At 36.7% G+C, this 25,440-nt stretch overlaps 3 protein-coding genes across 8 annotated transcripts; all 3 read right to left on the bottom strand.

Annotated features, from left to right (window-relative positions):
• Positions 1 to 511: 511 nt before the first annotated feature.
• On the bottom strand, positions 512 to 2,897 carry LOC127162871 (uncharacterized). Its single transcript, XM_051105784.1, has 2 exons — positions 2,650 to 2,897; positions 512 to 1,982 (listed from the first exon to the last, which is right to left on the bottom strand). Exons 1-2 carry the CDS (start codon positions 2,890 to 2,892, stop codon positions 750 to 752), a joined length of 1,476 nt encoding a protein of 491 aa, XP_050961741.1. The 5' UTR covers positions 2,893 to 2,897; the 3' UTR covers positions 512 to 749.
• A 1,620-nt stretch (positions 2,898 to 4,517) lies between these two features.
• LOC127162865 (E3 ubiquitin-protein ligase TRIM47) lies at positions 4,518 to 17,238 on the bottom strand. 6 transcript variants are annotated; one of them, XM_051105763.1, is made up of 8 exons: positions 14,307 to 14,371; positions 14,168 to 14,227; positions 7,723 to 8,362; positions 7,279 to 7,374; positions 6,090 to 6,323; positions 5,845 to 6,001; positions 5,693 to 5,752; positions 4,518 to 5,447 (listed from the first exon to the last, which is right to left on the bottom strand). In XM_051105763.1, the coding sequence occupies exons 3-8, from the start codon at positions 8,356 to 8,358 to the stop codon at positions 4,918 to 4,920; spliced, it is 1,713 nt and encodes a 570-aa protein (XP_050961720.1). In that variant the 5' UTR covers positions 8,359 to 8,362; positions 14,168 to 14,227; positions 14,307 to 14,371; the 3' UTR covers positions 4,518 to 4,917. The 6 variants fall into 6 exon arrangements, with proteins under 6 accessions (XP_050961720.1, XP_050961723.1, XP_050961725.1 ...); XM_051105765.1 differs by lacking the exons at positions 4,518 to 5,447; positions 5,693 to 5,752; positions 5,845 to 6,001; ... (1 more) ...; positions 7,279 to 7,374; positions 7,723 to 8,362 and adding exons at positions 8,376 to 11,565; positions 14,545 to 14,778; positions 15,598 to 15,693; positions 16,029 to 16,629; positions 17,040 to 17,238 and having other exon boundaries at positions 14,307 to 14,463; XM_051105766.1 differs by lacking the exons at positions 6,090 to 6,323; positions 7,279 to 7,374; positions 7,723 to 8,362; positions 14,168 to 14,227; positions 14,307 to 14,371 and adding exons at positions 14,545 to 14,778; positions 15,598 to 15,693; positions 16,029 to 17,238.
• Positions 17,239 to 17,357: 119 nt separating this feature from the next.
• LOC127162752 (E3 ubiquitin/ISG15 ligase TRIM25-like) lies at positions 17,358 to 25,014 on the bottom strand. Its single transcript, XM_051105608.1, has 9 exons — positions 24,401 to 25,014; positions 23,715 to 23,810; positions 23,393 to 23,626; positions 21,668 to 21,818; positions 20,727 to 21,050; positions 18,704 to 18,711; positions 18,563 to 18,626; positions 18,411 to 18,464; positions 17,358 to 18,281 (listed from the first exon to the last, which is right to left on the bottom strand). The coding sequence occupies exons 1-9, from the start codon at positions 25,007 to 25,009 to the stop codon at positions 17,743 to 17,745; spliced, it is 2,079 nt and encodes a 692-aa protein (XP_050961565.1). The 5' UTR covers positions 25,010 to 25,014; the 3' UTR covers positions 17,358 to 17,742.
• Between the last annotated feature and the right edge of the window lie 426 nt (positions 25,015 to 25,440).

The following is a 25,440-nucleotide window of genomic DNA, read 5'->3' as shown; positions in this document are numbered from 1 at the left end:
AAAAAAAAAAAAAAAAAAAAAAATTAATTCATTCATCGAATAAAGCAGATAATCATTACCTGAAATTGCCATCAAATCGAAATTTAATAAGAATATTAAGAATGCAGAAGAAAAAATAAATCTTTAAGATGCATTTTATTCTACAAAGTGTTAGGAATTTTTGATGTGCATTTATGCAGGAGATCACTCTTCAGCTATAAAAAATGCACAAATGTTAGTTTTTGCTTATTAGTATGGTTGAATTGCATAATCGAAGGTCAGCAGCAAAGACACTGTTTTATTTATTTGTTTTATTTAACATTTAATTATTACAGGGTTGTGTCATATTTTGAGTTTGCATTTCACTGTTTTTGTTCATTTTGAGGAATACTGAATCTGCTTTTTGTGAGTGAGATTAATTAATGCATGTTCATTTAGTCTAGAATACAGTAACATCAGGTTATTATATATATATAATAACCTAATGTTATAATAATTTATTATACTAGAAAAAAAGTTGTGAGAAAAATCTTTTAAGATAAAAATGGTAATAAAATACTTTGTGAAAAGGGTATAAAAAAATTTCCATGGCGATAAATGTTCCTTTAGAACTTCTAGTCCCAGTTGCATCGGGCTCTTCTCCAGGTGCAGTCGTTGCTGCGGTTATGGTTGTCTCTTCTACAGCTGCAGTCGTGGCTACAGTCATGCCTTCCTCATCTATGACTGCAGTTGCTGCTACAGTCGCTGCTGTGGTCACGCTCGTCTCGTTTTCAAATGGAGTTGTGGCTACGGTCATGTGTGTCCCTTCTATGACTGCAGTTGCTGCTACAGTCGCTGCTGTGGTCACGCTTGTCTCGTTTTTCAAATGGAGTTGTGGCTACGGTCATGTGTGTCCCTTCTATGACTGCAGTTGCTGCTACAGTCGCTGCTGTGGTCACGCTTGTCTCTTTTCCAACTGCAGTTGTTGCTACAGTCATTGCTACAGTCACATTTGTCTCTTTTCGGACCGCAGTCGTGGGCACAGGCACAGCCACAGCCACAGTGGTGGCTACAGTCGTGGCTGATGGTTTTTTAGGTGCACCACCAACCGGTGTCATGCCACCACTGAACAAATCTATGATACCTTGGAAGAGAGTTGCAAGACCTTGAAACAGACTTGTAAAACCTTGGAATAAATTGTTGAAACCTTGGAACAGATTATTGAAAACTCCGAATTGAGTTGCGCCATCACCGACCAGAGTCTTATCACCTCCGACTGGAGTTGTGCCATCTCCGGGCAAAGATTCGTCATCTTCAGATATACTGCAACCTCCATCTGCAGTCATAGCAATCCCTTCTCCAGTCGCAATCATGTCTGACAGTTCTCTGATCGCAGTCATGGATGCTACTTTTAATTCTTTAGGTGCATCAGTTTCTTCAGTTTCCATATATTTAGACATAGTTTCCACAGGAAACTGTTCAGCAATATCTCTTGTAACTGGTTCATAATGAACTGGATAACCATTGTTGTCAAGGCCAGCCACAACATAATCACATCTATGTACAACGTATGGAACTCCATTTTTTAATTGGACATCATAAATATTCATTTTGATCTTGCTTCTGTATAAATTGTTCCTGTTGCCGTTTTTAATTTGAAATTTGGAGTCACGTGTAAATATTTTATTGATATCATTGAAATCTTGTCTTTTCATGAAGGACTGAGTCTTTGGTTCATGGAAATCTTTATTCTTGCCTGCACATTTCTTTCTGTGATTCATTGAATCATCCCACTTCTTCTTCCAATACTTTGTGTCACATGGAGATTCAGGAATGTCGACTAAATGCTTTTTTTGAAAATCACTTAGATCACGTCTGTATCTGTTGTGCAATTTTGGACAAATACACACAAATTCTGACTGAGCATTGATGGAACTTATATTAATGTTTGAATAGAATCCTCCAGGAAAATGTTGGCTTTCTTTGTCTTGTTGAAACACCGTGAAACTACAAGTTTTTTCCACCTAAAATAAGAAAGCAAGATTTACAAAAATAGTCAAATGATGCAAAGATATATGACAATGGTACTTCAGAGGTATCTGCCTTGAAAAAGTCTGTTTGATCATTTTGTTGTTGTGAATCAGTTGCTTAATTTGTCACTGGGTGTTCTGTATGCAGGCATTAATAACTTAATCTTGATGCTAACATCAACTTGTAGCCAGTGCAGAGAGATAAACAATTTAGTAACATAGGCTCATTGAAGAACTTATTTTACCCCTTGTCTCCCCCAGCACCACCTTGTAGATTTCTGCCTGGAGGTTCTACATTTCTTGCAGCAGCCATGCTTCGTTATTTTTGACTACGCTGAACTTGTATTGTTTCTGCTCAGCAGCAGCAGTGTAGCAGGTCTTCAGCCAAAATCAGCAGCCAAAATCAAGCTCATGCATATTTCATGCCCATGCCAATAAATGCTGGTTGAAATTATCACTCCGAGAGTTATCAACGTGGAAACATATAATACCATGTATGTCCTGACAGCAAGGCTTTTCCATATGGAAAGTAGTAGTAGTAGTAGTAGTAGTAATAATAATTATAATAATAATAATAATTATATAATAATAATAATAATTATAATAATAATAATAATAATAATTATTAGTAAACATGCATTAAATTCTCTTAAATTCTCACCTTCAGTGACAGACTCTCCAGATGCCATTTTGCAGGATACAGTCGCACATTTTCACTCACGGACAGGTTCACACTGGAACAAGGCAACTTGGTCTGCAGTTGCAGCGCTGCACAGAGTTTCTCTGAACCCAGATGTGCATTTTGATTCAGAAATGGAAAAGGACAATTGAGTTGAATCCCCTCAGATAGAGAGCAGAATGCCAAAAATAAGTAAAGGATGTTTGATGAAAATGTTGCTGTCATTTTGGCTTCCAATTCATCAGCTATGTGAAAAATTCATTCAAAGACCAATATAAAGGACATCTGGTCAATAAATAACCATGAAGATCATGTTACAGATGTTTGTAAAGGTCATGGACACAAGATAAAGGTGCGTCAGTACTGCTGTTTTCCGTAAGGGGTTTGCATGGTAAATTTAAAATCTGGAAGGCTTTTGACTGGCTAAGCAAGGAGTGTATTGATTTGGCCCTGTGCAGGACACCCACTAATCGTAAATGACAACATTAAACATAAAGGCATTGGTCAAATTTGTTTTTTTTTCTTCCATTACGAGGAGTAGGGGTTAGTTATCCTTAATAAAAAATGTACTATTTGAGATTTTAAAACACTTTAAGGATAAGCAGGGTTGTGATGAGTTTTTTAGCCCTAATATTATGTTCAGATTTGGAATTGTTGGAAACTTTTGTTTATTTATTTACGTTTATTTGATATTTAGTAACTTTTTCCATTTATTGAACATACAAAGTTTCGCCACTCTGATGTGATGTGGCATATGTCTAACAAAATTTATATTATGTTTGTGTTGTTTTTTGACCTGCTAATGTTATGGTTAAATGCACAAAATGTTTACAAAATTAAGCAAAATTAAGCAATTTTAATTTTTCATTTTCATAAAAATGAAAAAATGAAATACAAAAACTGTTGGCAAGTTAAAGTCAGCAGGGTAACAGCTCATCAAATAACATGATTATTATTATTTTATTTTTTTAAATACCATTTTTTTTTAACAGAGATATGAAAAAATCTACTTTTCATCCATCACCACCAGCTGAACTGTGGACGGCATTTACTGATTCCATCCTTGATAAAAGTTTAAAGTGTGCAGATGTAGCTAATAATTGCCCTCATTCCTGTAAACCATGCTGATATTTAAAGTGAAATCCAGTAAATACAAGGATTAACAATACTGACTTCTGTTGAACTGTGTAGCATGTAAACACACAGTAAAGTCAATATTGTCAAGCTTTAGTGATTTAATCTTGCATAACCTTTCACCTCCAACCCTGAATGTTTCAAGCAGCTTTTAAATTTAGACACAAAAGCTTTATTTCAGTGATGCATCTGACCTTCAAACTATTTGAACAGTATTCAGTGTTTTGTGATTCAGTTAAGGTCCAGCCTGACCCAAACCTGAAGTTTCTGGTGATCCTGAAGACTGGCTCAGGAGTGTTTAATTGGTGTTGGTACTAAACTTGGAAGGATTGTGGCCGTTTAGGATTGAGACTGGACATTTCAGCCTTAAAGTCCATATCTATACATACACATAACCATTTTATAATAATTGCTTTGTGAATGTTATGAACATCAAAATGATCTTTGTTAACAAGACCTTAAACAACATACAGTAGGCATAGACTGCATCTCACATCTCTGATATTTCTGTCTTTTCTGTGTCTCAGTGTTTATTAATTTGACTGTGGCTTTTGTCCTTTTTTAGTTCATAAACTGGTTATCAAAAAAGGGTATTTGTGAACTGCAGTTAAATTAAGATCAGGAGACACAGGTTACTGATTATTTGTTTTGCTTGATATATGGGATACATCTGATAGACTGACTGAAGACAATACATCTGTCTTGGTTTTCTTTTGCTTTATTCATTGATTAATCATTTGAACAGCAGGAGATGATATTCAGACATAAATAAAGCACATCTGGGTAAAACTCTGGGTAAAAATACCTTGCATTAACCCAACATGACAAACCAGATATGAAAGTTACTTTTGACAGTCACTGGTAAAAATATAATATGTTTTTAATATGATTCATCAAAGAAGAAGAAGAAGAAGAAGAAGAAGAAGAAGAAACACACACACATCAGTAATTTGTATCATTTCTTACTCATACATCACAAACATTATATGAATAATTTAACTGTTATAATATCTGAGAAATCAACTGTTGATTAAGTAATTAGGAATTAGTAATTTTATCTCAGCCCACTGCTACTGATGTCTTACAGTGCTTATACATGTGATATGGCAATATTGTTTACATCGTTAGATGACACAGTTTTGCTGTCATATTGTAACCTAAACCAATCCCAGGATAGAGCGGCTGAGTGAATGTGGTCTGGATTCTGTGGATGAGACTTATTGTGTCTGAGACACTTAAAAAAGACAAAATCCCTGCACTGTGATCCACATACACTCCTATTTTGCTGCTGGACACTACAGGGAGTTTAGTCTCTATGTTATTGTACCAGAATGAACAACTGGAGTTACAGCAGTACAATCTCCAGGACTGATCATTACATCCAAATCTACTCATATTACTCTTTCCCTTCCTCATGATGCTCTTATATGCCACTGATGTATACGACCCATCACCGCTCCACTCCACCTCCCAGTAACAGCGTGCAGTCACACTCTCTCTACACAACACCTCCATCCAATAATCAAATCTGTCTGGATGATCAGGATATCTGTAATTATAGCTGGTGGAAGTGACCACTGTGTTGTCCTCAGACAGATAGAGACTACAATGCACCGTGTTTGGATCCAAAGTGAATGGATGGAAATCTGATGAAAATAAACACATAATAAACTGCATCTAAATAAAGAAGTATGACTTTCATCATTAACATAATAATTTAGTTGAATATTTTAGTAAGATTAATTAAGATTCATAAAGATTGTATTGACTGCTATGAGTTGAATGTGTTCAATTGCTGTGGTTCTAGAACAACCACTTTAATAAGATCATGTTTAATTATACATGTCTCAATGATCTTCTGTGTTTGTGTGTGTTTTTCAGAGTAACTCACATTGTAGAAACTCCTCTCTGGTCTCATATTCAGGAGCAATAATGACCTGGATGGTTTTCACTACAAACACCAAAACACATCTACATTTGAAATTCACATTTCAAAAGTAATTCAGGGTGAGAATGAGAATAAATGAATCCCTAGAAATCTACCTGTTTCACCTATCCTTTCAGTCTCATCTCTGCAGATCTGCTGCAGTTTGTCTCTGAGTTGAGAGACTGATTTCACCACATCATCAAAAGACAGATGAGAACTGACAGTGTAGCCGTCTGTTGATCCAGAAAGACAGACAGAGGCAGACGACAAACTCTACAAACACACACACACACAAACTCCCTGTAATCATAAAAGCCTGCTGAAGTCCTCAGTCCTCAGTATTTGAGAAGATCTGTGTTACCTGGAGGAAATGAACATGATCCTGTGTTTCTGAAAGCTGCTTTAGTTCAGCATCTTTCCTCCTCAGCTCATCAATCTCCTTCTCCAGTCGCTCCAGTTTTATTTCGGCTCGACTCACTGCAGCTCTTTCCCGATCTCTGATCAGCTGCGTCACCTCAGAGCGACGTTTCTCAATAGAGCGGATGAGTTCAGTGAAGATCCTCTCACTGTCCTCCACTGCTGTCTGTGCATAGCGCTGTTAAACACATCAAAATCAGCTCAGGATCATTCTGTGCTGTAATCCTGACAGAATGGGTGGTTAATGCTGTGTACACCAACTTTATTAAACACCCTGCCAGTGCTGTTCCTCTCTGTACCCAAGTTAAATAGGGCCCCTGAACAGGGGGCTCTCCTTATTCTCAAATATGAATTAAGTAGTAATTACAATCTAATTTACAGTCTGTTAATGCTTTTTCATAACATGCAGATATAAATATAAGACCTGAAAGTAATATACAGAGATCACTTACAAAGATAGATTAGAGATACAGAAAAGATTCAGACAGATGTCCATAACAAGATACAATTTACAGACTGTGAACAGAAGAGTATTACACAGAGAATAAAATGTGTTTTAAAAGGTTTTTAAAAGATAGAAGGGAGGATGCTTGGCAGATATCTTGGGGAAGAGAGTTCCACTATATCATTATAGAATGTGAAATGAGAAGCTTCCAGGATTTTAAGGATTATGGAATTACTGAAAAAAAAAAAAAAAACAGGAAGTGCATTTACTAAACTGATGCTGGAGGCCTAGTCATACATTGCCCAGAATAGCTTCTAATTTCTTCCCTGTATGCAGTGTTGATAAGTTTCAGCCCCTCCTCCACACTATATAAAAAACTGAAATGGGATAAAGAACTTCAGCCGGAAATTTCAAATGCAAAATAGTATGATGTGTAAAATCAAACTACCACCCATTCAAAAATATGAAGGTAATATTCTTATAAGGGTCAAATCCATTTCTTTATTACACCCAAGATTAAAAAAGACAAGTCTCCATTATAGATGTTTTTATATAGGACATGCTATATGCTACTTGTGCATATTTTTATAGGCTGTCTTATTCACCAACCCAATAAATTATGATAGGGTTTGTGAATACATTTTTTTTTTCATTTGCATTTATTCAGTTTGCTCTTTTCAAATCTCACCTTATGAGATGCCACAGCCTCCCTCAGCTCCTCAATGCCTTTCTCTTTCTTCTGGATTGTCTGGTTAAGTTTGATCTGTGTCTCACCCAAATGTTTCTGCAAAAAACACAAAAGCTTGAGGTTCAGGTTTTCCTAAGGATGCAGTAAATCACCAGACTCTTCCATATTTATCTGAGTTAATGTCCTAACCAGTCTAACATCGCTAATGTGTTTATGACTTTCTTCTTTTTCACGGTAAAGACAATAAAGCTCAAAGACCCCAAACTTTTTATAGTGATCCTGAATATCTCCCACTACTTATACAAGTACACAGACACCCCGCTGATAGATGGCACTAAAACAAGCTAATTTATGTTTCTGCCACTATCTCAGGAACTGCATCTGTTTTTTAATCAAGTGCCCTTAAATATGATCATATGGATTTCCATTGTCTGGGAGACTTACCTGTATCTCTGTCCTCGCTACTGCATTTGATATGATGTCATGGTTTTTGTGTTCAACCACCAAACACATCATGCAGATGCACTGCTGGTCAGTACGGCAGTAAATTTCCAGCATTTTACCATGTCTAGGGCAGATCATCTCCTGCAGGCGTCCAGTGGCGTCCATCAGATTGTGTCCTTTACCTCTGAAGAGATTCTCATGCTGTTCAAGGTGATTTTGACAGTAAGAGCTCCGACACTCCAGACACGATTTCACTGCTTTCTGTTTAATTTCAGTACAGGAGTCGCACTGAACGTCTCCAGATCCAGTGTGAACAGAAGCAGGAGGATCAGCAGAAGAAGCAGGAGGATCAGCTGGAATAGCAGGAAGAGGAGTAGCTTGCAGCCTCATCTTCTTCAGTTTCTCCACCATTTCAGCAACCATCATATTCTTACCTAAAACAGGTCTTGGTGTGAAGGACTGTTTACATACAGGACATCTGTAGTTTCCCTTCGGATCGTCCTGATCCCATACGTCTGTGATGCATTTCTTACAGTAATTGTGTCCACAGGGAATCATCACTGGATCCTTCAGCAGATCCAGACACACTGGACATTTGAACTGATCCTGATTCACAGAAATATTGGCTTCTGCCATTTCACTGTATGCCCACAGACAGAGAAACGATACTCACTGCAGCTCGACAGTTTATTTCCTCCTTACAGTAGGGTTCATATATCCTCTTGATTACATTCTTGAAAAACAGGCAGGACCGGATTTATGCATGGGAGGGCTTTCAAACACAACAAAGAGCCATATAATACTTTTGTTATACTTGCCAACCAATACAATACTTACAACAAATACTTACACTATAACAAACAAAGGGGTAAAAAATGACAACCATTTCCATGTTTTCCACCTTTTATATACAGAAATCACACTTTCTTTCTCCCGTTCTCACACAGTACGCACTAGTGCACACACGCGGGGACACGAACAGAAACTCATTGTCAGCGACAGCAAAACTGGTCAATAACTGCATAAGACTGCATTAATAACTTTTATATCAGTGGCTCAAGCCTCTGTTATTAGGTTTGGAATGAGGTGCGTAAGAAATTAGTTCAACAAACACAAGGTTTCAGGACGGAAACATGACAAATGTCTTGAAATAAATCATCTACACAATGTCTTGAGGAGTGGTTGTGACTCCAGGCCATTAAAATTATTAGAATAATGATGCACATCTGAAGACGCCGGAGCCTATTTATGGAACAGACTTTCTCTGTTCTAAAACAAATTAAGAACTACATTCGATCTTTATCGATGGAACACAAGGGCTTGCAATAGAAAACACTATGGTTTCCACTAATTACTTTTAATTATTTTTCTAATTATTTTTATTATTATTATTATTATTATTTTATTTATTTATTTATTTTGCTGGGGTGGTATTTATTAATAGGGAAGGGGGGCCCAATTTTTTGTGCCTATGTCACGATAAGAGGTAAATTCAGTAAAATCCTATTTTTACTGCGTTTTTTAATGATAGGTATGTTGGATTGTCAAAAAAATGTATCTTAAAGGTATATATATTAGTAAAAATTCTGATGGTTAACTTAAATTGATTTTTTTTTTTTTTTTTCTGTAAGATGCACCCTTACTGATTTTTGTACTCTAATAGCATTATGACACGACATACAAACTCATGACATTATACAGATGTCAACAAATTACAACAACATTTCTATTAGAACCTTTTCAACACCAAGAAGCACTATTTGGAAATATAATCATCTTTTCTAGAGTTAAAACAACCAAATTAATTTCTAGTAGTGATGGGTTGGGAAAGTGGTTTGATGAGATCCGGAAAAGGTTAAAGAATGTTCTAGAATGTTCTAATGCTGCCGGCAAACAACATCAAATCAATTCCTTGGAACAAACACCCAAGCCATCAAAAGTTAATAAATAGTGCTCATTGTTTCTACTGACACTACGTTTCTGAGGAACATGTTTTCATTTCCAGTGAAAAAGCTTTTGCATTGCTTTTTACATGTCTGCACAGCAAAATAAAGCTGAAATGAAGTCAACACATCCATCTTGGTCTGTGCATTAAAAAATAAATGCTAAAAGTAAAATGTATATGACCTAATGTCTTTTTATACCCATGAAGAACATGGTAATAACTTTTATGCAACATTATAAAAACACATTTGGTTTAAATAATACATGTTAACATTATGTTTTAGTTGTGCTTCAAATGTGAGTGCTGTCATTAAAAACACCTCATCATCCAAACTTGAAACAAAAGGTCAGATTACTTTATCTTGGCCAGATTTATTTTTTTCCCAGATGTTTTAAGCAGTGGCATAAACTACAATTTTTACTTATACAGATTTGCTTAAGTAAACTGATCATGTTTTTGTTAGGTTTTATAATAACATGCACATGTACTTCTGAAAGAGATTTAAAATGTGACCCTGGACCACAAAACCAGCCTTAAGTAGCATAGGTATATTTGTAGCAATAGCCAACAATACATTGCATTGGTCAAAATTATACATTTTTCTTTTATGAAAAAAAAATTGGCAAATTAAGTAAAGATCATGTTCCATGTAGATTGTAAATTTCCTACCATAAATCTATCAAAACTTAATTTTTGACTAGTAATATGTATTTCCAGGGTGATTTTCTCAATATAATACCCTCAGATTCCAGTTTGTCAAATAGTTGTATCTCGGCCAAATAGTGTCCTATTTGGCTTATTTACTCAGCTTTCAGATGATGCATAAATCTCAACTTTGAAAAAAAATTTACCCTTATGACTGGTTTTGTGGTCCAGGGTCACAAATGTAATTAAAATACGAGACAAAAGAACGTTTATATAGCAGGCTGTTATGCATTGTGTTCGATGTATGGGATATATAGCTAAAAACCTCCTGGTGGTGACACAAGATCTTCAGTAGACTGAGAACAACATGTCTGTCTTGGTTTTGTTTTGCTTCATTCATTAATTAATAATTTGAAGTGCAGGTACTAGGATCTGATATATTCAGATATAAAACCAAACCAATTGAATAAAAGCAATGAATAAAAGTCCTTGAAACAGCACACAAAATGTAAAACAACAAACAACAGTCTTATGAATTTCTTTCTTTAACACCATGAGAATCAGGTTTGAAAGTTACTTGAGACAATAATTCACCAAAAGTAAACAAATTCCAACAAAAGACATAAAAAAAAAAACCACACAGTTTTGATTATCAGTTCCTCCTCGTAAATTACAAACATCTTATCATTTGTTTCACAATGCTTAGATGTGATATGGCAATTATATATTCAGACGACACAGTTTCACTGTTGTGTTATTTTGTAATCCAATCCCAGCATAGAGCGGCTGAGTGAATGTGGTCTGGACTCTGTGAATGAGACTTATTGTGTCAGAGACACTTAAAAAGGACAAAATCCCTGCACTGTTATCCACATACACTCCTATTCTACGACTGGACACCACAGGGAGTTCAGTCCGTATGGTATTGTGTCTAAATGAGCACTTGGAGGTACAGCAGTACAATCTCCAGGACTGATTATTATATCCAAATCGACTATCACCACTCTTTCCCTTTCTCTTGATGCTCTTATAAGCCACTGCTATATGGACACCCTCAACACCGCTGTACTCAACCTCCCAGTAACAGCGTCCACTGACACTCTCCCGACACAACGCCTCTATCCAATAGTCAAATCTGTCTGGATGATTGGGATATCTGTAATTACAACTGGTGGAAGTGATCACTGTGTTGTCCTCAGACAGACGGAGACTTGAATAAATTGTGTTTGAATCCAAAGTGAATGGATGGAAATCTGATGAAAATAAACACATAATCTGCATGTAAATAATAATGTATGATTTTATTCACTGACATAATAAATTAGTTGAATATTTTAGTGAGATTAATAAAGATTTAGGAGAAAATGTTCATCCCTCACTCATGTAGCAGGTATTTCAAAAAGCATTAACAATAATCCTTTGATAAAACCACTATATACTTGAATTCCCTCCCAAATTCCAAACTATGTAAACAACTGCTACGTAACAATGTAATACTTCAGTTTTAGTATTATTTTTTTTCCAGGCATGTCGAGTTCCAACTCTTAGTCAGGACTCCTTGGTGTCACTTTACCCATTTATTGTCATTTTTCGACGTGCAGGGTCGTCCTTTGCTTTAAACAAAAACCTTCGGCGTCAAAGGTTCTGACTCGTAAGACATTGGGAATATTGTCGTCTTGTTTAAATTACATATTGGGTAACAATTTTACCATTGTTGCATACATGTTGGGGTGTGCGTTTTTTTTTTTTTTACATTGCATAATTTACTCACGTAACTCAACCCCTGCCCCTAAACCTAACCATGTCAATATAAAATGTCAACATATGACAGGCAGATACAACTACAGTCACAATTTATTTAAAAAGTATTAACATCCCAAGTCTTCCAAAGTAAAACGATTAATTTCTCAAAAGAATAAACGCAGTCTCTACACGCCATATAGCCCTTCCTGCATGCAGTCTGTGCACAAATTAAAAAATTGGCACCAGAACAAGCGTTACATCAGCTTTAGTTGTGAAATGCCACTGGCTCTTGTGTCTCGTGACCGATTGCATCATGCTAAACAAGTTTAAGATCATCTTTTTGAATGTGATATGTGCGGGCGCGAGATCATTTTGTGATTTACTCTGTTCTTCGTATGAAGATACTGGAGGACCTGGAATGCAACTTGTTTTTAATACTTTTATACTGCTTTTTATGGTCATTTTTTGCAAAAAAATACCTCTTACTGTACTTTTATTTACCTGTTGTGTGTTTTATATTGTTCAGAAGTGGGTTGGGGTTAGGTGTTCCAAAATATCTATGAAAATATAAATTAATATAAAATGATTTATATTTTTGCAAATACATGCAAACCATTAAATGTGACGCATAATGCAAACTACTAAACGCAATGGAGGACCCTGCACATCCAAAAGTGATGCTAAAGGGGTACCCTGAGCGTCAAAAACTGATGCCAAGGGGTCCTGACCAAGTGTCAATATGTGACAAGTTGGGAGTGAGAACGTGTTGATAAAGAAGAGCTTGTTTGCTGGTTGATATTGCAAACTGGTGTATCTTGCCATATTATTTTAATGCATTGCACATTGGTTTATAGTGCACACAGTTTTACAGTTTACTGCATGTTGTTATTCTTATCATTATTCCCTATAGTGCCTAATGAACCAGAAGTCTTGGACATTCACAGAAAACAGCTTCCTTCCACATTCAAAAATAAGGTGGATACTTTGACAGACGTAGCTGTGCGTGAGACGGGCTGGAATGCGGAACGTTAAGTATACGCTAGACCAGCCAATGTGCATAGATTCATAAGCGCGAGTCTCAGGTTTTTACGGGGATCGGAGCTTTTAACGGCAGCTTCAGCCATGCAATGACTTTACCAATCAGCAATTGCCTCTTTCATATAGAAGGCGGGACTATTCCGCCATATTGCATGTTGCAGTTTCTCTCATTCATATGTAATAGGAGGGAACCGTCTTTGTAGATCTATGGTCTTTGAGTATACCCGGACCTTAAAGGAGAAGACCACTTGCAGAACAAAAATTTGCAGATGTACTCACTCCCTTGTCACCCAAGATGTTCATGTCTTTCTTTCTTCAGTCGTAAAGAAATTGTGTTTTTTGAGGAAAACATTTCAGCATTTTTCTCCATATAATGGACTGATGTGGTGCCCCGAGTTTGAACTTCCAAAATGCAGTTTAAATGCAGCTTCAAACGATCCCAAATGCAATTGTAAACAATCCCAGCCGAGAAAGAAGGGTCTTATCTAGGAAAACAATCTGTTATTTCCTAAAAATAACACAATTTATATATTTATACGCTCGTCTTGTCTTGCTCTCCCTAAACTCTGTGTATTCTGACTCAAGACAGTTAAGGTATGTCAAAAAACTCCAAATGTATTTTCTCCCTCAACTTCAAAAATCATTTCAAAATCATCCTACATCACTGCAGAAGTACTGACCCAGTCTTTGCAAAGTGAACGTGCAAAGAAGATCAAACACCCTTAACAAAAAAGGTAAAACTGAAAAAAGAAAGACATGAACAACTTGGATGACAAGGGTATGAGTACAGTGTCTGTAAATTGTTGTTCTGGAAGTGGACTTTAAGACAGCCTTTAGCATCATTCGCTAATGCGCCTCCTCTAACTTTATGTTTAATGTGAAAGATTGTGCAATTAGCCGCTCACCAGGCAGTTCAGTCGTGCTGTGAACCAACTACTTCAACATGATTAAACTGATTAGTAATGTGTCCAATTGCTAGGGTTCTGAAACAACCACTTAGTAAGATCGTGATGTTTAATTATACGTATCTGTCAATGATTGTCAGTGTTTGTGTGTGTTTTTGGAGTAACTCACATTGTAGAAACTCCTCTCTGGTCTCGTATTCAGGAGCAATAATGACCTGGATTGGTTTCACTACAGACACCAAAACACATCTACAGATTAATTCTCATGTCAACTGAGTTCATATTTAAATAAATCTCTTGAAATCTACCTGTTTCAGTTATCCTGTCCGTCTCCTCTCTGCAGAACTGCTGCAGTTTGTCTCTGAGTTGAGAAACTGATCTAATTACATCATCAAAAGACAGATGAGAACTGACAGTGTAGCCGTCTGTTGATCCAGAGACAGAGACTGAGGCAGACGACAAACTCTACAGACACAAAAACACAAACTCCATGTAATCAAAGCCTGTTGAAGTCCCTAGTCCTGTGTTTGAGAAGATCTGTGTTACCTGGAGGAAATGAACATGATCCTGTGTTTCTGAAAGCTGCTTCAGTTCAGCATCTTTCCTCCTCAGCTCATTGATCTCCTTCTCCAATCGAGCCAGTTTTATTTCGGCTCGACTCACTGCAGCTCTTTCCTGATCTCTGATCAGCTGCGTCACCTCAGAGCGACGTTTCTCAATAGAGCGGATGAGTTCAGTGAAGATCCTCTCACTGTCCTCCACTGCTGCCTGTGCATAGCGCTGTTAAACACATCATAATCAGCTCATGATTGTTGTATTCTGTCCTATAATCCTAACAGAATGGATGGCTAATGCTGATATAACTGTATATCTTCCCTGTATGCAAATTGCATAGGGCTCCTGAACCATCAGAAGGCCCCATTTATTCTCAAATATCAATTCCAAGCTCATTTATTTATAGGGGAGACTGGACTCCATGGATACATTAAAAAAGCTGGACTCAATAATGATACTCCCATTGGAAGTTTGCCATTTTATTGTTAAACAGTTCAAAGTGCAAAATGGAAGTAGAATATTTAGGTGGATAACTCATGATAAGAAAGAAAAGATCTACTACAATGGCAGTGAAGGGGAATAACAGCAATGTACAGTATCATTACAGAGGGTGAAAGGAGAAGCTTCCAGGACTTTTAGAAAGCATTTATTTAGCTCAGCCAAGAAGTGTGATAGCTGCCAAAAACTGCTGGAAGACTGATGATTGAAAAATTGTATGTTACCATGTCTACAACAATTAGTTTTGTGGTATTGGACATTGGAAAGTGAGTTAAAATGTTTAAAAGGTTTACCTTTACATATTTAAGTTTTTTATAATTTGCCATTTGTTTTGATAATTTGCCTTGATGTTCTCCTTCCATTATAGAATACTGGCAGCGCACTTTGCACATAGGCTATTCTCATTCCCAGGCTATGGTGGTGTGTAACAATTATATTTTCATGCTTTTTTTGATGGTACAAACATCATAATACAAAATATGACAGGGTTTGTAAATAAGTTGTCTTTTACTTGCATTTAATTCATTTGCTCTTTTTAAATCTCACCTTATGAGACGCCACAGCCTCCCTCAGCTCCTGAACGTCTTCCTCTTTCTTTTGGCATTTCTGGTTAAGTTTTATCTGCATCTCACCCAAATGTTTCTGCAGGAAACACAAAAACATGAGGTTCAGGTTTTCTTTAGGATGCAGTGAATCACTCTTCCATATTAAGGTAATGTCCTAACCAGTCTAACAGCACTAATGGTTTTTAAGACTTTCTTCCTTTTCACTGTAAAGACAATAAAGCTCAAAGACCCAAAACTTTTTTAAATGATCCTGAATACCTCCTATTACTCAGGCAAGTACACAGACACCCAGTTGATAGACAGCACAAAAATGAACTAATTTATGCTACTGCTGATAACTCAGAAACTGCATTTTTTAATCAAGTGCCCTTGAACATGATCATATGGATTTCCATGGTCTGGGAGACTTACCTGTTTCTCTGCTCTTGCCACTCCAGTGGATACAGTGTCATGACTTTTGTGTTCATCCACCAAACACATCATGCAGATGCACTGCTGGTCAGTACGACAGTAAATTTCCAGCATTTTACCATGTCGAGGGCAGATCATCTCCTGCAGTCGTCCAGTGGCGTCCATCAGATTATGTCCTTTACCTCTGAAGAGATTCTCATGCTGTTCAAGGTGATTTTGACAGTAAGAGCTCCGACACTCCAGACACGATTTCACTGCTTTCTGTTTAATTTCAGTGCAGGAGTCGCACTGAACATGTGGTCCAGTGTGAACAGAAGCAGGAGGATCAGTAGGAGCAGCAGCTTGGAGCCTTATCTTCAATTTCTCCACCATTTCAGCAATCACCATGTTTTTACCTAAACCAGGTCTTTGTGTGAAGGAATGTTTACATAAAGGGCATCTGTAGATTCCCTTCCGATCATCCTGATCCCAGCAGTCTGAGATGCATTTCTTACAGTAATTGTGTCCACAGGGAATCGTCACCGGATCCTTCAGTAGATCCAGACACACTGGACAAGTGAATTGATCCTGATCCACTGAAATATTGGCTTCTGCCATTTCACTGTATATGAACACACAGACAGAGAGACGATACACACTGCAGCCTGAAAGTTTATTTCCTCCTTAAGGGAGGGTTTAGCCTGTATGTCCTCCTGATCACGTTCTTGAGTAACAGTTTTTTCTACTGTAGGTTACTGTACTATTTTTATGATAGGTGTTGCAGTATGCACTGTCATAAAAAAGGTTCAAAAGCTGGGGTACCATTTAAAATAAGGGTTCTATAATTATTCGAATCGTGATGAAATTGCATAATCTTTATGCGCGGTCGTTTATCGGGTTAACAAAACCGAAACCAACATATTATACATCTCTAAAAACTAATAAAACGCCCAAACTAATATAAACACTTCAATACAGAACCAAATACAGCCAGCTGTGATCTCACAGGTTGAATTCAGAGTCTGAACTCACCTGTATCTGGAAACTAAATCACCACAAACAATGCGTTTTGATATTGTGTTTTCTGCGCCTGTTTAGTAGGTGATTTTTGTTTGACTCTTCAGTTGAATGAAGGACAAATGATCCTATCCGATCCGATCTGCAGGTATTTGCGACTTTTCCCAAGCATTACTGATCGGTGATTAAAAGAAGCATGAACTCCGACACTTCGTAACTTATTTATAGATCATGTGACTGTACGGGAAGCACAAAGTTCACGCTCATATGCAAAAGTAAAAGTTTTATTTTATTTATAATATTTTACATTATTACACCTGACGTTTTGTGTGTTTGTTTGTTTTTCTATATAATGAGCATTATGATTTTATCTTGTCATATTTTGAGCAGAACTGTCTCTGTACTGAATCTGTGCTTGTCAGTGTATTTGAGCAATCATCACATAAAAAGCAAGACCTTAAGATGAACACAACCAAATTTGCAGAAAATATAAGATGACGAATGAAATGTTTATGCATGTAAATAATACCATATTAGATGTAATATGAATAATTTATACATACATATGATTTTGCATGTAATAAAAGTGTGTACAGTCAGCATATCTAATATGTTAATAAACTAATCTTTATTTATTTATTTTTTTCACTATAGTAAGCCCTGTAACATCTTATTAGGACTGATTCATCATCATATATGACAAAATAAACTGTGTGATTTAATTGGTCAGATGGCACAGTTTCACCGTTGTACCATTTTCTAGTCCAAACAGTGCATAGAGCGGCTGAGTGAATGTAGTCTGGACTTTGTGGATGAGACTCATTGTGTCAGAGATGCTGTAGAAGGACAAAATCCCTGCACTGTGATCCACATACACTCCTATTCTACTGCTGGACACTGCAGAGAGTTCAGTCTCGAGGTTATTGTGCCAGAATGAGCAATAGTCTGGAGAGCAGAACAAACTCCAGGACTGTTCATTACGTCCAGCTGCACTTGGAGGACCCTCTTCCTTCCTGCTGATGCTCTTGTACGTCACTGCTATATCTACACCTAATGATCCATCACCGCTCCACTCCACCTCCCAGTAACAGCAACCAGTCACACTCTCTCTACACATCGCCTCAGTCCAACAATCAAATCTGTCTGGATGGTCAGGATTTGGCTGGTATTTGTCAGCAAAAGTCAACACTGTGTTTCCTTCAGACAGATGGAGCCAATTATTCACTGAGTTTGGATCCAGAGTCAGCAGGTGGAAATCTAAAGTAGACACATGCATAATTGTTATATAACAATTTACGAATACAAGTGAAAAGGTTTTATATCATTAATTTAGTATAAAACAGTCAAACTCCTCCACTGCATCTTTGTGCTTTCATAGCAACTTACGTTGTAGAAACTCTTCTCTGGTCTGATATTCAGGAGTCAGAATGACCTGTGCGGCTTACAAATATCAAAACACATCTGTAGTTTAATTCTCGTGTCAGCTGTTTTTATATGGCACTGAACATATTTTCTGAGAATAAATTAAACCCAGAAACCTGCAAAAGACATCTTCTGTCTCCTCTTTGCAGAACTGCTGCAGTTTTTCTCTGAGTTGAGAGACTGATTTCACTACATCATCAAAAGAGAGAGGAGTGCTGACAGTCAAGACATCTGTAGATCCAGAGTGAGTAACAGACGACAAACTCTACAAACACAAAGACAGGATCAGCAAATTAAAATGATTTCTGAAGGACTGTGTGACACTGAAGACTGGAGTAATGATGCTGAAAATTCTGCTTTGCATCAAAGGAATAATTTGCATTTTAAAATATATTCAAACAGAAAACACTTTTAAAAACATATCATACATTATTTACAATTCTTTGAATCTGTCGTGTTAGCAAAGGCTGATGATATTGTTCACGTCATTTTTTTGTCCCAAAAATTAAACGACCTAAATATATTTAACAAACAAGGTATGTGCGTTAGGTCTAGAAATGCAGCTCATGTTTTAGTGACAAAAACAGCTTGCATTAAAACCAGTGTTGGGCACGTACCTTTAAAAAAGTAATTAGTTATAGTTACTAGTTACTTCTCACAAATAGTAACTGAGTTAGTAACTAAGTTAGAACATTATAAAAGTAACTAATTACCAGGCAAAGTAACTATTGCGTTACTTAAAAAAAAAAAATCTAATTTAATATAACTATAAAATAAATATAAAACATTGTACACTAATCTACACTAGTTTAATGTTGTTGTGGGCAGTGTTGGGAATGTTACTTTGAAAAGTAATTAGTTATAGTTACTAGTTACTTCTCACAAATAGTAACTGAGTTAGTAACAGAGTTACATCATTATAAAAGTAACTAATTACCAGGGAAAGTAACTATTGTGTAGCTTTAAAAAAATAAATAAATTAATTAATTAATTAAATATATTAAATAACTTGGATGACCCCAATATTAAATATGTTAAATGAATGAAATTTTAATGTTAATTAAATTAAGTTAATTACATTTTTAGTTTACTCACTAGACTAATATTAAATATCTGATATAATATTATAATTATAATTAGCATTCAACTTTAGCCATTAGAAGTCAAATATTTATATCTTAGTGTACTTAAATTCTATGCTATGATTAAAAAATTAAGGGGGGTAAGAATAATAATAGGGGGGGTTATTTCCCTCAGCGGTTTACTTCCGGGTCAACAAAACCGAAACTAAAAACACTTAAATACCGCTCCCCCCAGAACGCGATTTCAAACGAGGGGGGCAAATCGGTAGTTGCGTCATAATCCGTCCCTGCTGCAAACTCACCTGGATCAGGAGAAAATCACCACAAACAGCGCGTTCTGCGTCGGTCGATCTAAAGTTATTTGCAGCGTTTCCAAATGCTGCTGATCTAGTGCAAAGCTTCAGAGGCGTGAACTTTCTGCCGTAGAGTCACCTGATCTACATTAAAGCTACAGTTCATATATTCAGTATCAGTATCAATTACTTTTTAACAAAACACCTAAGTTAAGAGACATTTCTTTTCTGGCAAATACAAATTTGAGCAAAATTGTCTCAGATCTGAATCTGTGCATGTCAGTAACAAATTGAGCAGATATGTAATCACATAAAGAGCAAGACCACAAGATGAACACAGCCAAATTTACAGAGAATATATATTTAGATGAGGAGCCTGATATATTTATTTTTTATGCATGTAAGTGATACCACATTAAGATGTTATACAAATCACATATATATGCATCTAATTCTGCATAAACATGTACAGAGAGCAATCAGAACTAAAGAATACAAATGAATTTTTTAATAGTTGTAGTTGGATAATCTAAAAACAAAACCTCTGTTAGACAATATTGTAATTAATTATATAATCCTACCAGAACATATGAACATTTTTTAATAGTGGAAGAATCAAAGAAACAATCAGTTTGAAAGTATGTGAAGACATTTTACAGGAGGATAATATGTGTCCAATGTCCAGTTAAAACATTGCATTACACCAAATACACAAAATAATGTTCTTTTTAGCAACATAATATGACCCCTTTAACAAAAGAGAAGTGATAGTGTGAATTATCTGTATTATGAACATGCAAGAGATGACAATGGTTTGGTTATACAGAGGCAGAAAAGTTTGTGAACTTTTGAAAATATACAGCTTTTGTTACTAGATAAGCGGGTGTGTATTCCAGCTGTAATACCGTTTTGGAGGGGGTGGCGGCGGGGTTTTAGGGGGAGGGGTGGAGGGGGGGTCAATTTAAAAGGTGTTCTGGCGAGAGGTGGGGGTGGAGAGGGGTTGGGAGTGGATCCCGTCAACTTTGATGGTGTTCCAGTAAGACTGAGTTTCCGGAAATGGGGTGGTGGTGTGGGCGAGAGGTAGTTAAAAGCAGGTGTGGATCCAGTCAACTTTAATAGCATTCCCTGAAGTGGGGAAGGATTGGATGTGGATTCCCTTAATAGTGTTCTAGGGAGAGGAGTTGGTGGGGAGGAGGCCCCCTCATCTGTGAACACCACTGGATGAGAATCTGTTGGAAACAAAAACAGTATTATTCATGATTTTCCATCTTTAATATAACACATTATCTGTGTCTATTATAATTTTATAATTAATATATAATAAATATATAAAATGTGTCTCTCTGAATGATAAATCAGTAACACACTTAAATTTATAAAGAGTAATTTCATTTAGGACTGCAACAAATTATTTACTTATTAATTAATTACTATTCTAAAATTAGAATATAAAATGTAAACTGTTTAACATAACAGTGTTTCACTTCATATGATCATTGTTATGGATCTGACAGGGTTGCCAGGTTTTCACAACAAAACCCGCCTAATTCCTACTCGTTTCAGAGGGGGTCCCCAGGTAAAAATCAGGTTCCGGCAGGGTTGAGGTTATTGGAGTCACTTCATCCCACAGACATTAAAAACAACACGCAACAACAGTGTTAAAGCAGCCCGATTCCATGGGAAAACCCTAGACTTGGCAACACTGCTGTCTGAGGTACATTGACCCTAATAATAAACCCAAATTCCTTTGGGTCATATTATCCCTTATTTGGTGCAGCCCGTGTATTTTAAACACACAAGGGGAAAATCTGTCTTGTGCTAAATCACACCATTAATCAGTACTTACCTCTTTTAGATACCTGCTGTATGTCATCTATGGAGAACTGCTGCAGTACGTCTCTGAGTCGAGAGACTGATTTCAATACATCATCAAAAGACAGATGAGAACTGACATTGAAGCTGTCTGAGGATCCAGAGAGAGAGACAGACGGCAGACTCTAAAGACAAAGATAAAAACACAAACTCTTTGTTATACCTGTGTGGTAAATGGGAAATGACTTTAAAGGCAACATCAGCAAATGTGACTTTGGGTTAGCCGTCTATATACTGTATATGGTGATGTAATTCATAAGGCGGCTAGCCAACTGAGTGAGTTAGCACCTTGTCTTACAGTGTGGGTGAATGAAAAGTTTGAGTTTGAACCACATATGATTAAAGTGTTTGCTCTTATAAGATTGTGGGTGTTTTAAAGGGGTCCTATTATGCTTTTGCACTTTTTGAATTTTAGTCAGTGTGTATGGTTGGGCATAAAAATATCTAAAAAGTTACAAATCTCAAGTCCATTCTAAAGGGAGATATTTAGTTTTTTAAAAATCCCTTTTCAAGAACTACAATGAACGGCTCTTTTGGACTACAGTGTTTGTTTTCCGGGTGCTGTGATGTCACAACATGGTATATCATTAAAATAAATCCCGCCTATGGAAATCTGAGCGGTTATGGTAATTTTTGCAGTGCAGCATGGAGAGCTGCTTCTGGGATGCTTCAACAAGCCGCAGGATGGCAGGTATAAACACAAGCATTGACTAGAGTGGCCACGCTATGCTCCAGTGGGCATGTCTGAGCATAACACAGCGTAGACATGTGCAGTGTGTGGTAAGAGATTTATTCATCACACAGTGTAGATAGCTTCATTTATTAAGCGAGTGTTTTTTTAAAATGCATAAACTTGCACTAGACTAAGCTAGGCTAATCAGTGATGATGTTTTTTGATAATGTTAATTTTCTTTGCTCGTTTTCTATAGCTGCTTTTTGAATAATTAAGGAAATGTAAGCATTATAATTAGTAACTTACAATGTTTTTATTCAGTTGTTGTCATGTTAAATACATTAGGCTGCTTTTAGCCTGGTTTTGGGCAATGAAACTAAGTATGTAAATAATTTGATAAATTAAGCATGATAATATCATGTATCAGCAGGCTGACGATAGGACCCAACACTATTGTAGCATATTATTTACTCACCCTCCATGCATCCTAGGTGTATATGACTTCCTATGTATATGACTTCCAACCAAGCATGAGAGCATGTTCTAGTACACCCCCAAAACAAAATCAAGACTTTGTAAAAGTCCCCTAGGACCCCTTTAAAAACACTGTGTATTTTAAAGGGCACCTATTATGCCCCATTATACAAGATTAAATATTGGTCTTGGGTGTCCTCAGACTGGGCTGTGAGGGCGCTACGGTAATGCAGGACTGTCAGCCATCGGCCGTGGGTTTAGTGTTTATAGGGTTTACAACTTGCGTTGTGTACAACTTGCCATATATAATCCATAATGCACTTGTAATCTGTCAGATTTGGAACAGAATTATTAGTATTTATATTTATATAGATGTGCAATAAGAAATAAAGTGTTATGTATTTCTATACACCAGACCCCACCTTTTTCCTTTAATTAGGAATTAACATCTTTATTGGCCTATTGCATGTTTACATAATATTCCAGACTGAAAGGTATTAAAAGGGCCACACCTGCTAAATAAATAATTGCTTAATGAATAAATGTACACACCTGGAGGAACTGAACATAATCCTGTGTTTCTGAAAGCTGCTTCAGCTCAGCGTCTTTTCTCTTTAAATCATCAATCTCCTGCTCCAGTCGCTCCAGCTGTTCTTCAGCTCGACTCACTGCAGCTCTTTCCTGATCTCTGATCAGCTGCTTCACCTCAAAGCGACGTTTCTCAATGGAGCGAATGAGTTCAGTGAAGATTCTCTCACTGTCCTCTATTGCTGTCTGTGCGGAGCGCTGTTATGGGACACACATCATAATCACTGTGAGCTGCAGTGATTCAGCACAAACTGAGAGTTAAACTTGTCTTCTTCTTCAAACTCACCTTATGAAACTCCACAGTCTCTCTCAACTTCTGAAGATCTTTCTCTCTCTGTTGGATGATTTTCTGACATTTTCTCTGCATTTCTTCAAAGTGTCTCTGGATAAAACAGATATATGATCAAATAAATAAATATTTTTGTAAAGAAGTTTCTTCTGCTCACTAAGGCTTCATCTGTTGGACTAAAAACATATTAAAAACTGTAATATTGTAATAGTGTGTACTAGTGAATGTTTTTTAGCATAATTACTTCTGTCTTTACTGTCACATGATTCTGATTATTTTCAGTGTTGAAAACTTTTGTGCTGCTTTAAGTTTTGTGTGTGTGTGTGTGTGTATGTGTGTGTGTGTGAAAACTATGTTACATTTTATTTTTCAAGATTCGTTGATAAGTAGGAAGTTGAAAAGAACAGCATTTATTTGAAATAGAAATCTTTTGTAACATTATGAATGTCTTTACTGTCACATTTAATCAGTTTACTGTGTCCTTGCTGGAAAAAGTATCAGTATCTTTAAAAAATCATCCCAGTCAAATACTAGTGTATACTATAGTATAGAGTGAATTATCTAATGAATGTATGAATTCAGAACTGCACCTCAAAACACAATTAATCAATTTTATAAACCATAAAAAATGAGAAGAGAAACAACATTAATTGTCACTCATAAAATCCAGTATGGAGCAGTACCTGTTTTTCTGTTCTTGCTGCTGCAGTTGATACAGTGTCATGATTTTTGTGTTCATCCAAACACAGCATACAGATGCACTGCTGGTCGGTACGGCAGTAAATTTGCGCCAGTTTATTATGCCTAGGGCACATAGTCTCCTGCAGGTGTCCAGTGACATCCGTCAGATTGTGTCCTTTACCTCTGAAGAGACTCTCATGCTGTTCAAGATGATTTTGGCAGTAAGAGATTCGACACTCCAGACACGATTTCACTGCTTTCTGTTTAATTTCAGTGCAGGAGTCGCACTGAACATCTCCAGATCCAGTGTGAAGAAGACGACGAGGAGGAACAGGAGGTGCAACAGGTGCAGATTGGAGTCTCGTCTCCTTTAGTTTCTCCATCATTTCAGCAATCACCACGTTTTTGCCTACAACTGGCCTTGAACTGAAAGTCTGTTGGCATAATGGACATGTGTAGATTCCCTTCTGATCATCCTGATCCCAGTAGTCTGAGATGCAGCTCATACAGTAACTGTGTCCACAGGGAATCGTCACTGGATCCTTCAGCAGATCCAAACACACTGAACAGCTGAACTGATCCTCAGCCCATGAGATACTGGGTTCTGCCATTTCACTGTATATGAAAACAAAAACAGAGAGAGAAAAACAGTTGATTAGTTCATAAATGCACTATTTAGTGTTCCAAACATTCAGAAAGAAACTCTACCTCATGAAATGGCCCTAAAACGTGAAGAAACCCTCAGTACAGAGCAAAATAAAGCCACAAAACCATAGCTGTGGACTCTCAGACTTTGAACTTACCTCTATTCAGCCGAATCAGCCATATCTCAAATGCAAGCGTTGGATCATAAAAAACAAACCTATTCAACTTATGGAAGTTAATATTAAACTTCTTTTACCATTATTGACGTTCGTTCATTTTACACTTCCGTGATGTTTTCTCCGTTACATAACTTTACGAATAAAGTCTGCTGTTTGAACACTTTTCATACATATTCGATTCTCATTTTATATGGCGGTATACTTCATTGACAGAAAAT

Source organism: Labeo rohita, chromosome 3 (genome assembly GCF_022985175.1).
Source record: "Labeo rohita strain BAU-BD-2019 chromosome 3, IGBB_LRoh.1.0, whole genome shotgun sequence".
Lineage (NCBI taxonomy): Eukaryota > Metazoa > Chordata > Actinopteri > Cypriniformes > Cyprinidae > Labeo > Labeo rohita.
Note: the sequence above shows the minus strand (reverse complement) of the source record. Positions and strands in the feature narration are given on the sequence as shown.

Coding starts and splice junctions, on each gene's coding strand:
- LOC127162871 (XM_051105784.1), bottom strand. CDS start 2,892: ATGACAGCAACATTTTCATCAAACATCCTTTACTTATTTTTGGCATTC. Junction 1,983..2,649: donor TGGAGAGTCTGTCACTGAAG/GTGAGAATTTAA, acceptor TTCTTATTTTAG/GTGGAAAAAACTTGTAGTTT.
- LOC127162865 (XM_051105763.1), bottom strand. CDS start 8,358: ATGGCAGAAGCCAATATTTCTGTGAATCAGGATCAGTTCAAATGTCCA. Junction 6,002..6,089: donor ATCATGTTCATTTCCTCCAG/GTAACACAGATC, acceptor GTGTGTTTGTAG/AGTTTGTCGTCTGCCTCTGT. Junction 5,753..5,844: donor TGAAAGGATAGGTGAAACAG/GTAGATTTCTAG, acceptor TGGTGTTTGTAG/TGAAAACCATCCAGGTCATT.
- LOC127162752 (XM_051105608.1), bottom strand. CDS start 25,009: ATGGCAGAACCCAGTATCTCATGGGCTGAGGATCAGTTCAGCTGTTCA. Junction 21,819..23,392: donor ATTATGTTCAGTTCCTCCAG/GTGTGTACATTT, acceptor CTTTGTCTTTAG/AGTCTGCCGTCTGTCTCTCT. Junction 18,465..18,562: donor ACAGAAGATGTCTTTTGCAG/GTTTCTGGGTTT, acceptor GATATTTGTAAG/CCGCACAGGTCATTCTGACT.